The 12499-nt window shown below is 45.2% G+C and overlaps 1 protein-coding gene and 1 long non-coding RNA gene across 5 annotated transcripts; one reads left to right on the top strand and one right to left on the bottom strand.

The window, feature by feature from the left end:
* Positions 1 to 1171: 1171 nt before the first annotated feature.
* PPIH (peptidylprolyl isomerase H) lies at positions 1172 to 10516 on the bottom strand. 4 transcript variants are annotated; one of them, XM_021533743.3, is made up of 10 exons: positions 10292 to 10510; positions 9886 to 9950; positions 9258 to 9281; positions 8723 to 8767; positions 8270 to 8312; positions 6728 to 6820; positions 5125 to 5212; positions 4227 to 4267; positions 2954 to 3042; positions 1172 to 1328 (listed from the first exon to the last, which is right to left on the bottom strand). In XM_021533743.3, exons 1-9 carry the CDS (start codon positions 10355 to 10357, stop codon positions 2974 to 2976), a joined length of 534 nt encoding a protein of 177 aa, XP_021389418.2. In that variant the 5' UTR covers positions 10358 to 10510; the 3' UTR covers positions 1172 to 1328; positions 2954 to 2973. The 4 variants fall into 4 exon arrangements, with proteins under 4 accessions (XP_021389418.2, XP_021389420.2, XP_021389419.2 ...); XM_021533744.3 differs by lacking the exon at positions 1172 to 1328 and adding an exon at positions 1335 to 1692 and having other exon boundaries at positions 10292 to 10516; XM_021533745.3 differs by lacking the exon at positions 8723 to 8767 and having other exon boundaries at positions 10292 to 10511.
* Positions 10409 to 12114, top strand: LOC110472237 (uncharacterized). Its single transcript, XR_002465705.2, has 3 exons — positions 10409 to 10437; positions 11247 to 11352; positions 11843 to 12114. It is a non-coding gene; the product is annotated as an uncharacterized LOC110472237 (long non-coding RNA).
* Positions 12115 to 12499: the final 385 nt, after the last annotated feature.

Below are 12499 nucleotides of genomic sequence, written 5' to 3' on the forward strand. Positions count from 1 at the left end.
CCTGGTGAAAAAATGGTGAATTTTTTGAATGGTGAATACCAGCAGCCAGAAGTGCAAACCTCAGCACAGCACTGCCAGGCATAGCTCCTTGAGGCACCTGAGCCAGCCTGTTGAGAATCTTCAACCCTCCTCTCACAGGAGAGCCCTCTGCAAAGCATGTGTGGGGCTGAGGAAGAAAGGACTGGGGTGCTTGTGCTTCTTTTATCACCTGATGTTCTGCAGGTACAAAGTGACATGCCTCAGGCTGGAGAGAAGTGAGTGTTCTCAGCTGCTGTGCAATTCTAGGAATGAGGACGTAGGAATCCTGACAGCCAGAGCCTTCTCCTAGGATTTCAAAGAGCCATGAGAGAAAAGAGCACAGCTAAGCCTGTGGGAACTTCCTCCAGCCTATCAGTGCTGGGCAAGGCTCAGGTCAGGCAGAGAGTGCACCCTATACCCACTGCCCAGGCACAGTTGGGATCTTTCCACATGGGATGAATCACCTGCATGTGACAGAACAGACTCTGTCCTAACTTTCATCAGGTCCTTTACCTTTAAACAGCTGGATGAGAAGTTCCTGCTGGAACCCAGCACTGTGTAGGGTGCTGGCTTGTCCCCTGCCAGGAGGGTGAGCTCCCAGCCCTGTTCTGGAAGAAAGGCAGCCTCAGCTGCACTCTCCTCACTAAACAGGACAAGCAGCCCCAATTTCATTCCTATAGCATCACCATTCTGTTTTTCCCAAGCCTGCTCCAACACCCTTGTAAGTACTCAGGTGAACCCCTCCTCCAACATATGTGGCACATAACAGCTCGATGACTGAAAGACCTGTTTACATCAGAACTCTCCTCAGAGTGTAGCACTCACGGTGATGGAATCTGTGCTATACCAATTCCTCAGTTCTGGAGATTCCCAAGATGTGCCAACAACCTTTCTGCCAGCCAGGCAGTTGTAGTTACCTGCCGAGTGAAAGAGCTGGTGCAGCACAGCTCTACCAAGCTCCTTTCACCCCTTCTTTCAATACCAATCAGTAAATGTTCCTGACTAACTGGCCAGGGACAATGCATGTTGCTGAAGATGTTACAGCCCTTTTCACCTAGAGAAGAATCCATTCCCACTAATGCTAATTGATGTGCACTGCACATGTTTAAAAATTTTTTAATTACATTTCAAAATGTAAAAAAAAAAAAAAAAAAAAAAAAAAAAAAAAAAAAAAAAGCCCATTATTAAATAATTTCAGGAGAACATCAAGAGGATGGATCTGGCCTGTGGAGAAGTCTGGGCAGTGGGTGAGCTGGCTGGAACTGGAATTGCTTGGAGCCAGCACAGGTCTAATCACCAGTAAAGGAACACTGAAAGGAAGAAGAAACATGTAAGTCTAAATGCTGGACAACCATTCCCAACAGATCCTACAACAGCCAGGCTGTGCAGTAATACTGGGGGCCACACAGCAATTTTAAATGCATGCCAGTTGCTACACACACAAGCTTCACCAGCTTTCATCATCCAGAGAACTCAGGAATCCTCCTGGATCTGCCTGTCAGGCAACTGCATCTACTTCTGAAGTTAAAAGCAAGAGTGCCTGTTTCTCCCAGCTGATTTTCAAGGATCTTGACAAGTAGCTGATATAGCTTTCTGACGTCAGGCAATGCAAAAGCTGTTCTTGTTCCCAGTCAGATGAGAGACATGAGAGTGCAGCAAGGCTGTTCCTAAGACCTGTTAGGGAAATAAGTAAGCTGGCACCAGCATTGCACCTATGAATGTGAAGCTTCCAGGCTCAAGCTGGGGATTGCCAGGGACACAGTACTCCAAACTAAAATGGTAAGAAAGTCTGGGATGGAGTACAAATCTAAAGGAGACCTGACCCTTCAACACAGCTCTGCAAGAAAAGAGACAGCCTTACTAGCAGACTTTTTTCAAAAGCCTGTAAATGCCACCAGAAGAACCAGGGGAATGGAAGAATGATTACATTCCCTGTTGAAACTTCATCAAATAGCAAGAGCTCCCAAGAGTTTGAAGTGCTGCAGGTCTCTAAGACTTTATTACAAAAGAGGGAACATTTTTGCAATTCCAGTTGCCTTTGGATATAATTTAATGGAAGGTCAAAAATTGTGAGTATTGTGAGTATAAAATTGTGAGTCCAAACTGCCTCCTGAAATTTGGAAAAAATCAGCAACCAAAAGGCTAATACAGCAGATTTTTGACAAGCTGCAGCCCAACACACTGAAATCTAGACAGATTTAAATACCTGTAGATTTTACAGTAAATTGAGCTAACAAATGGAGACAGAACACTTACTGTATGTTAGCCTGAGACTATTGGTTTAACCAATATGAAACCTAAGTAACAGTAAATAGTGAAAACATCTCTTTTCAGATAGAGGGAGTGGTACTTTTTTCAAGTCAAGGTAAGACTATGCAAAATGGTAACTCCTTGGTCCTTCAGTAGTGTCAGTCCTACAGCGGTACTGAGCAAGGAGGCTCAAAAGTCCTCCCTTTCTCTTCTCCTTTTATTGATCCCTGCCTGTCCCACCCATGGATAGTCTGATTTTTGTAGTTTTTTGGAAGTTCTCCAATCTGCAGGTCAAAGTGAGGCTTCCCACCAACCAGACTGCCTGGGTAATGCTAGAGGGATTACTGCTGCAACTCCCTTTCATCCAGTTTCTACAATCTAGGCTTCAAGGCAGCCTAACCCAATCCAAGAAAAAGCTCCCACAAACCCATTTTCCCCTTGACTACACCTGCAAAATCTTATTCCTGCTGTGCTGCCTCTGGTGTTTGTGCAGCTTGGAAGGAAGCCAGTTCTGGGACTTCAGCTGGCAAAAAACAAATGCTGTTAGAGAAGCACTTTCTGGTGTTTCAATGACCTGACACAGCTCTTTGCAGGTTCAAAGAAATGTGAAAATAAGTCAAGAGAAAAGTAAGAAGCAGAGCAGCCTAGAGTTCATAGCACTGTGCCTGTGAAGACTGAGACTTACCACATTGCTTTTTCATCACTTCACATTTCCCCACACTGAGAGATCACAACTGGCAACTTGGGTTTGTTATTGGGACCTGTAGGCACATTCTGGGGGCAAACAAATAAAGAACATTAAAACTTACAAAAGCACAGCAAACCCAGGCAGTGACAGGTGCTGGAAGATTGGCTAAGAGATATCTCTGTAATACGAGGAATAGGGAATTCCAGACACAGCTCTGAGGAGTAGAAAAGCACCATTACACATTTGGCAACAGGCCCAATCATAAGCTGGTGAATTCCCTCTGTAAGCAGAGGTTTGGGATACAGACCAGAGGCTGGTCCTTTGAATTGGAGGAAAGGAACAGTGTAAAAACTGGAGAGCTCATCATGGAGATACTTGAGGCTGCTCTGGCTTTGATACTAAAAGCAGCTGCCACAAGCAAAACAAACCTGTGCTCACAGAGAAAGGAAAGAGACAGTGGCAAAAAACCCGCATTCTGAAACTCCTGATGCACTGGACTCATCTGTTCTCTGAATCTCTAATTTTCTTTACTTTGGTCTCACTGTACTGATACGCAAAGCAGGCTCACCACAATGCTCCAGCAGACTATACCACGCTGTACTACTCCTTCCATGTGACTTTTTCTCAAAGCTCAACAGCTCTGTGTTTTGCCCCGCTTTCTAGATTAGAGACCCTTGTGCACATTATCCCACATATGTCATGGAGTCAACACTGGCTGTCTCAGAGAACTTGCTACTATTTGATAAATCTATTCATTATGCTGCCATGACACCCAGGCCTGATGTTGGCAGAAATCATCACCTGGACTATATTTATCTTCAGCCTCTGGAAGCCCATGAGGAGATTAGCTTAATTTTTTCTTATTAAACATGTTGATCATGGATCAGCAGAACTGATGATTTTGCATCCACTGAATAATCCCAGGCAATGGCAAAGAAGTGAGATGCTTTACGCTCTTGTCTGAGCTGCTGATGGAACAACTTTTTAATTCAGCCTCTGAACAAATGCAAAGCTAATAAAGCCAAGAGTGCAATCCCCACTCAAAGACTATCACAGTCACAAGATCCTAGCATTTCCAAAGCCAACTCATATGACAGCCTTGCTTCAATAGATTTCCTGCTACATTATAATGATGACAACCAATAATGCCAGTTATCAACTCTGGTGTTCCCTGGTATCCTGTAAACAGACAGCATGACAACTCTACTTAATCACGTACATAACTTTCCAATGCAGGCATTCACAAGGAAGTAGCCATATTCAAACTTACTTCAATTTTTCTCATGACCAACAGCCCATCGACAATTTTACCTAGAATGAAAAAGTTTATCCACTTCAATATGGCTGTTTTTCACCTTTGTTCCCCCCCCACTCATCACAGGTACATGCATTTCTGTCCTTCCTGAAAAGCCCTGGGCAGTGTGTAGCTATTGGGCACTTCAGGGTTTGTTACTGATCTCTAAACTCATAAAGGAAACAATCCCTCTTCAAACATTCATCACATTCAGCACAGATTAAGTGCCTTTTCCCATCACAGGGGTGATGTGTAGAAATTTGGGTGTTGAGACCACCAGCTAATACTGGCCTGGAACTCCTACAATTCAACCAGCAGTAAATGCAAGTTAGCAGATATGGTTTCACAGAATTACTGTCCAAAACTCTGGTGAGAGCTCAGCCCTCTGTGATAGTGGAGAAGAAAGGAATCCTTTCACTCATCTGTGCCCTCTGCACTGGTACAAGGATTTGTGTACAAATACAGTACACTGTACACTGATCTGGATTAAAGCTAACCTGTGCAAAAATGATTCATTTCAACAGTGATCCAACAGTAATCCATCACAGTATCAGGTTGCACAGATCCCTCAGATAGCACAAGTGAGGAGGGAAGAATGAGCAGTCCATACCCAGAGGTGGTTGGGCACTGAACAGGCACCCCAGGGAATGACCACAGCCCCAAGGCTGCCAGAGGTACTGGAGAATTTTGACAGTGTTCTCAGGCACAGAGTGGGATTTTTGGGGTGACCTGTGCAGGGTCAGGAGTTGGTCTTGATTATCCCTCTGGGTTCTTCCCAGTTGAGAAGATTCTGATTCTCATTATTTATTTTAACAGCTGCCCTGCAGAGATGTATGTGAGCTGGTACTCCAGGACTTTTACTGCAGGTACTCACCAAACACAACATGTTTCCCATCCAACCAGTCACACTTGGAGCAAGTGATGAAGAACTGGCAGCCGTTGGTACTCGGACCACTGTTTGCCTGGGGGTTGAGAATGGCAAATTACAACAAGTATACCATTTCAGACTGACCAAAACTGAAGGCAGACACATAAAGAAGAGGTGTTGCTCAAGTAGGTATTATTTTTAGCTTATTGCTAGACAAACCAAAGGAAACAAAATGTGTATCTGCAGGAGAGCACCCTGTGCTGGGATGTAGCATGTCACCACCTCTGGTCACACCAGAACACATAAGAGCCACGTCACCAATTATTTATTATACATCTACAAAGACATGTTCAATACAAGACTGTGTCAAAGTCCAGGCTTTAGAGCACACTCCTGAAAAAAGGCTGAATGTTTTGATGACAATTATTTATTTGCTGCAGTATTACCCTGAGGAAAACTGAACACCAGAAACCAGGGCAAGAAAAATACCCAGCTGATTTCTGGTTTTTGGGAGGTTTCCTCAGAATAAAAATAAAAAATTTTTAATGACCATGACAAGAAAAGTACCAACTATATTGGCACAGGAATCACAGGAACTGTGGGATGCACATGTGAAATTTTATTCACACCCAAGTACAAAACCTAGAGCATTTGCACTCTGTTAAGGAAACATGTCTGCAATACTGAAGGCCACTTGCAATATTGACAACCATGAGTACTAACGCAAGTTTCTCTCCTGACGAGTGAACTGGTCAAGTTTTGCAGCTGCAGGACTGCAAAGGACAGGATCATTTTGGCTTTCTAGTTAATGCTAGCCAGCTTCAAAAGAATCCAGCTGGGATCCATGGTTCCTGGGATTCAAGGTTTGACACAGTATAATGACTTCAGAGCCATGCCACTTTTAACACAAAGCTGGCAAAACTGGAGTGAATCCCTTCTCTCACACCACAGTATACTAGCTGCTTAGCTGTGCCATGACACCTCTTTTTGGGCCATGTTTTCAACATGGATGAATAACTAATCCAAATTATTAAATGTCCTAAGCAATTGGTTTTAAGGGCAGTGCATCTGAAAGAGCTGGGGAAGAAGCAGTTGTGGATAGGAATACTGAAATACTATCTGCATTTGCTTTCTATTCCAAAACTTAGAGTACTGCTCCTACCAGACAATGTGCAATGGTTGCAGTTTCTCCTACTATGTTGAATAGGAAGGTCTGTTTTAAAAGATAGCATGGTAACACTGCTGTGGCTTTGGAACTCCCAAATCTCTCTGTTTCATCCTTGCCAAGGTTTGAGAACAGGAAAGAAGAAAACACCACCAACTCACCACTGTATGAAAACTGTAAGAATTAAGCTCTTCTGAAAGCAATCAAGCCAAGCCTGTCCCAGCGCTCCAACAGGAAGCAAAGAAAGGATGCTACAGAATCAGGACTTTTGTGTTACTCAACATATTAACCCAGAAGTATCTGCTCGACAAGTAGCTACAAAACAGAACTTGTACCAAATGGCAGAGATGTTGTGGTCCAGCAAATATTATATACACTTAAGAAAAGAGCACAGAGAAAATTCCCAAAGCTTTTTAGTCTGTGATGCCATTATTTTACACTCACCATAGAAAGCAGGCCAGGAGCAGAGTGTTTCAGCTTGAAGTTTTCATCTGCAAAAGGACCCCTATATATGCTGGCTACTCCAGTGCCGTCTCCCTGCATGACAGAGGCACCTAGTCAGCTACAGCATTTGTTCTGTAGCACCTGCTACAGAACAATTCAATTTAAAAAATAATTTAATATTTCCAAGCAAGAGGAAAGGGCAAAATGGATTTTGTACTGCCATTTACATACACTAGCAGTGAACACATTCAGTGTTTCATTTCTGAACAAGAACAGCAAATGGTTTCTAACTACAAAGATCATTGTTCACAATTCATATGTTGGCAGAAGTCCATGCAGATGGTAAGTTTAAGTCCAAGCCTCCCAGAGCAAAATGGAGGCTACAGATTGCTTGGTACAGACCCATCAGAACTTGGAAAGGAAAAGGGAGGAGACCCAGAAGTATGGGATGGTGTGACAAAGAAAGCAGAAGTGGTTACATGGCAAAAGTTTGCTTACAGGGCTTTTATGTATTTCACCTTATTTTCTGTGACTTTACAGGAAATAGGAAAGCAATCTCTCTGTTCTGCAAGGGTAGTTTCTAAAATAAGGATTTTTTGTTTATGTTTGTACTTTCTACTACGTCCTTTTGCTCTACTTGCCCAGCCCTTGTTTGTTTCCCTCCTGCTCTCTGTAGTTTACTTAAACTTTTGGCTCTGAGACAGAAATTTGCACCCTGTCTCAGGGGTCAGTGTGACTGTGGCTTTGTAATAAATACAATATATCAATTCCAAATACTGGAGCAATCTGTAAAGTCTGTTGAGATACAGTGCAAGTAATACAGTGCACTGGTTCATCTGAGCAGTGTCACAACTAGCAACTACAACAGAGTCTGGTGTTGCTGAACCGCCTGCTGTGTGGTCATTTCTCTCAGAGACTTTCATACAACCAAGCTGTTTATTAAAAAAGCTTTATAATTTCCCTCATATTTTTAAATGCTTCCAAAATTAAAATAATTTTACTGGATCCTAGAACAATGAAGATACCGTGACCCTTCAGCCTTACTCATATATTCTTATCCCTGTGTCAGAGCACAACCACCATTGTGGGTGCAAAGACTTTTCTATTTTGAGACAATTTAGTAACAAAAGGTTAGTTTTGATTTAAATGACCTCTTACATTACGCACTGGGTTCTGTATTTAGGGTCTATCTACAATATGAATTGAAATTCACAGAGGTTTTTGTCTGGAGGAGGACATCAGAAGGGGGAAGGAAAACAGGGCAAACAAAATTTTTCAAGTTTTGAAAGCTTCCAGGGTTTTGATAGGCTACTGCAGAGAGAAAATATTTTGGGAAGAATGCCTGTTCACAAGGCTCCAGATTCCTTTTCAAGAGGTTTAGTGTCTGTTGCAGTAGGATGGCAGCAATGCTATGAGCATACCTCCAGCTACTACTGGATACCTCAGAAAAGAAGGAGATCCCACAAATCAGCAAAGACCCTTGGAAACTGTAGCATGTTATACCATAGAGGAAAAGGACAAAAAGAGTACCAGAGTACATACATTTACGAAGTCACCTCCTTGGATCATGAAATCCTTTATTACCCTAAAGAAGTAAAACAACACTTAGTTCCCAGTGGCCAAAAGCCTCAAGAAGCTCAGTGTAACATGAAAAGAGGTTCTGCCTTGCTGTGCAACAGAAGTTAACACAGTTTGTGAATGCTGCAGCCTAAAATCTACAATAAATATTAACTGTTGATATGAGGTCATTTAGGACTCATTGCTTTTGTACAGAGATAGTGATTGTGTGATAGATGCCTTATCTGACATAGCACACCAGAAACAGGGGATTCCTCCCAGTGGGGAGGACAGCATCCCCAGGTCCCCCAAAGCCATAGAATTACATTAGCCATGATCCGCAAATGTCTCCAATACCACTAATAGCTTAAGGCAGCTCACAAAACTCTGTATGGCTCAGGCTGCTATTTAGTGTGCAAACAACGGTCTACGATTTACCTGTGGAAAGTGCTTCCTTTATAACCTATAGGGACACCATCTTTCCTGTAGGGCAGTGAAAAGGAGAATTATTGCAACCTACCGGATATCCCAACACAAAATAGTCCCAACAATTCAGAGTCCCAAAGGGTTGCTGTGTACATTAGCAGCTGCCTTGAAATACAAACAAGTGCCGCAGCCTCTCAGCTGCTGCTGTTGAAGGCAAAAAAAAGCCTCAAGTGGGCTCTGCACATGAATGACTCTGTTCCCTATAACACCCACATCATCACCTTCACAGGATCCCACTGCAATGTGCAGCATAAGCAGGTGGGCTTTGCAGATAGAGCTTATAGAGCCATGTGGGCACAAAAAAAGTAATATCAGAAAGCGAAACCTGCCATCTCTGTGAGTCTCCAAGCCCCTCACAACTTCCTCAGAGCAGGTTTCTCTTCCATTTTGTACTAGTACAACATAAAAAAGTTCAAGACAAACCCTTTCTACCTCACCCAGCCCTGTTTCTCAGTGGGACACTTAAAGGACATTATAATCCACTTACCTGAATTCACCTGTACAAAACTGCCTGGCAAACAAAAAGAGAGCAGAGTGTTAGGTGCATGTGAACTCTGAGGGCTACACAAACTGGTGCACAGGATTTTCCTTATTGTGTCAGAGATGTTCCCAGAGAAACAGGATTTGGCAATTCCTTCCCCCTGCCATTTCAAAACATATTCTGTGCTTTTTGTCGTGAGGAGGTCAGAGAGTTAACACCAAGGTTGTAAGACACTGTGAATATGGGGCAGACAGTGTGTTTGATAGAGAGCAGGGTATGTCCATCCTTCCAATGGAAGTGGGATTTCACATGGTGCATTCCTCATTTGATGGCAGGAAAACAGGATGACCAGGAGACCTCCACCATGACACAAGGCACTGTCTGCTCTAAATGCATGGAGCAAATCAGAAGGCTTCAGAGAGGAGGGCAGAGGAGGACCCCTTCCAGCCAGACAGGGTCCCCTGAGAGCCCAGGATGCCACACAGCATCTCTGAGAACAGAGAGACACAAAGCAGGTGAAGCAGTTTGGGGTGGGAGTTAGCTAATCAGTTTGCTACCAAAAGCCATTCCTGCACCAGAAAGCCTTTGCAGTTCCAGTCCCGGCTGAGCTGCAGGAACAGTAGCTGCTCATTACCTGAAGTTCTCTGCTGTTTTGGGTACGACATCTGCGAACAGCTCGATCTTCATGCGGCCAACATCCTAAGCAGACGGGGGCTAGGTGAGTCTTCCAGGTCCCTTCACAAAAAGACGCCTGCCGCCCGACCCCGAATACTCCCACAGATCCGGTCACCTTATTCACCCCCATTCATGCCCGTCCCTCCTAACGTAGTGCTTCTCCTCTCCCCTGTGAGCCCTTCCCCACAGGCCCGCTATCCGTCTCCTGGCACCGCCCCTCCCAGAGCTTCCAGCTGCGGCCCCGCAAGCCCCACATTGAGCCCCCGCACCTCCTGCGCTCTCTCATCCCCACAAGACTCCGACATCCCTAGTTATCCCCGCAGTCCCTCCGCGGGCGCCGCCACTCCGTCCTGGAGCATCCCCACCTGCCCGCCGATGGTTACATCGAAGAAAACCACGGGGTTGTTTGGATTCGCCGCCAGAGCCGACATCGCAGTACCACTGCCGGAAGCGGAAACGGCGGCGGAAGTGGAAACGGGGACGGAAGGAGAGACAGGGCGGGGCTGTGGGGGTGAGGTTCTCCGGGATGTCTGGGATGTGTTCGGTGTGTCCAGACTGTGTCTGCGGTATCGGGGTGGCGTCCGGAGCTCCATCCTGCTGGGACAGCTCGGACTCCCCAGAGTAGACCACTGCTCGGCTGGGAAGGCCTGCTGTTCAACTCCCTGTCCCCCTGGGCACACGCCGGCTGAACATGAGCCCAGTTGTGCCCAGGTGGGCAAGGAGGCCAATGGCACGTGGGCTGTACCAGCCACAGTGTGGCCAGTGGAACCAGGGCAGTGACCACCCACCTGTAGTGATGTGCCTCTAGTCCTGGGGTCAGTTCTTGGAGCTTCACTACAAGAAAAACATTGCAGGGCAGGAGTATGTCCAGAGAAGAGAATGGAACTGGGGAAGGGTCTGAAGTACAAGGAGCAGCTGAGAGAGCTGGGAGTACTCAGCCTGGAGAAAAGGAGGCTTGAGGGGACTTTTTCGCTATCCACAACTCCCTGGCACAAGGATGTAGTCATGTGAGGGTCAGGCTCTGCTCCTAGGCAACAAAGGACAGGACAAGAGGGACTGGCCTCAAGTTGTTGCAGAGGAAGTTCAGGTTGCACATCCGTAAGAATTTCTGGAAAGGCTCGTCCAGCCCTGGCACAGACTGTCCAGAATAGTGCTGGAGTCCCCATCCCTGAAAGGGTTTAAAAGCTGTGTAGATGTGGCACTTGGGGACATGGTTTAGTGGTGACCTTGGCAGTGGTGGGGGAGAAATTGGTCTCAATCTTCAGGATCTTTGCCACTAATTCTATGATTGCAACAGTTAGGTCTGTGCTTGTTTTCAAGGTTTGATCATCTGAACACTGCCTTTGAGAAGTTTACAGGACATCCTTCAATGTCCTGAGTGTGCTTGAGCAGAAGTCATGCTTTCTGTGGCAGAAAGATGAGCAAGGTATGTAAACAAGTGCACTGCAACTTTTCTGCTTGGAAAGAGACCTCTCCTGGATGAGAATCCTGATTTGGGAATAGTCATGTATACACTCAATGGCTGAGTGCAGCTGTCACAACCAGTGCTGTAGCTGGGCCTTGCCCTTTCCTTGTGGCAAGAGAAGGCTCCAGGGTGAAGATCAGCCCTGACTTGGCATGTACAGAAATGGGTTGGTGCAGAGCACTTTTCTGCCACTGAAATGCCAAAATGGCAATGCCTGCTTTTGGTGAACAAAGGTGATCTATTTCTATACCTTCAGCCTGTGATTGGTGACACAGTTTCCTCAGGGCATTTCCTAATGACTCTAAAGATTATTTTTGAGTCTGTTACTGTTTCCTGAGGGTGAAAATCTACTCAGTGATTTGCATTGGTGGATTGTGTCCTTCAGTGCGTCCTAGCTGTGGTTTTGCTTTAAAAACCACTGCAGTTCATCTGAAAATACCTTTTTTTGCAGGCCAGGGATGGGCAGTGGTACAAGATGAATGATGCCTCAAGACTTCTCTCTGCCAAAATACATACTTAGTTTTCTATGCCAGGTAGGAGCAAGTGTGAAAGGATATTCAGAATATACTCTCTCTTGTGTTACTGATCCTGTTGCTGTCTTCTCTGATGGGTTTTGCTTTTTGTCATAGGAGAGAATGGCTGTTTGTCCAGGTAAGTTCTTTCTGTCTTGCAGTTGACAGGCCATTTCTTCTCCCTTGCTGTCTGGCACTGAACTGGGCTTGTGTAAATTGCCAGATGCATGCTCTCTGAGAAGGGCCAGCTGTGAAAAGAGGCAAAATGGACATCTGAGAGTGTAAAGATGAGTCACTGCCTGAAAGGGCCAGACATGTCTGGAAAAATGTGGTCTATTTTCCAAAGCCTTGTGCTGTTTCAGTCTTCTGCATGTCATGTCAAATGTGCCAGAAAACAACAGGGCTGAAGCCTCAAGGAGTCTGCAAGAAATCAAGGAGGTGTAAAAAGCCCACACACACTGAGAAGGGGGAGAACTTGAATAGAAGTCAGCCAGACATTCTATCCCCCAGGAAAAGCAGGGCACCCTCACCACCAGCTGGGAAATGACCATGAGAACCTGCTCAGCTGTTCCCACAGGGACAGAAAGAGCTTCCTG

The sequence above is a fragment of the Lonchura striata genome, chromosome 24 (assembly GCF_046129695.1).
Source record: "Lonchura striata isolate bLonStr1 chromosome 24, bLonStr1.mat, whole genome shotgun sequence".
Taxonomy (NCBI): domain Eukaryota; kingdom Metazoa; phylum Chordata; class Aves; order Passeriformes; family Estrildidae; genus Lonchura; species Lonchura striata.

Excerpts from the sequence above, each read along its gene's own strand:
- PPIH (XM_021533743.3), bottom strand. The coding sequence starts at position 10,357 with ATGTCGGCTCTGGCGGCGAATCCAAACAACCCCGTGGTTTTCTTCGAT. Across the intron at positions 8,768-9,257 it reads TTTTGTACAGGTGAATTCAG|GAAAGATGGTGTCCCTATAG; the intron begins GTAAGTGGATTA and ends ACTGCCCTACAG. Across the intron at positions 8,313-8,722 it reads AAAGGAAGCACTTTCCACAG|GGTAATAAAGGATTTCATGA; the intron begins GTAAATCGTAGA and ends TTACTTCTTTAG.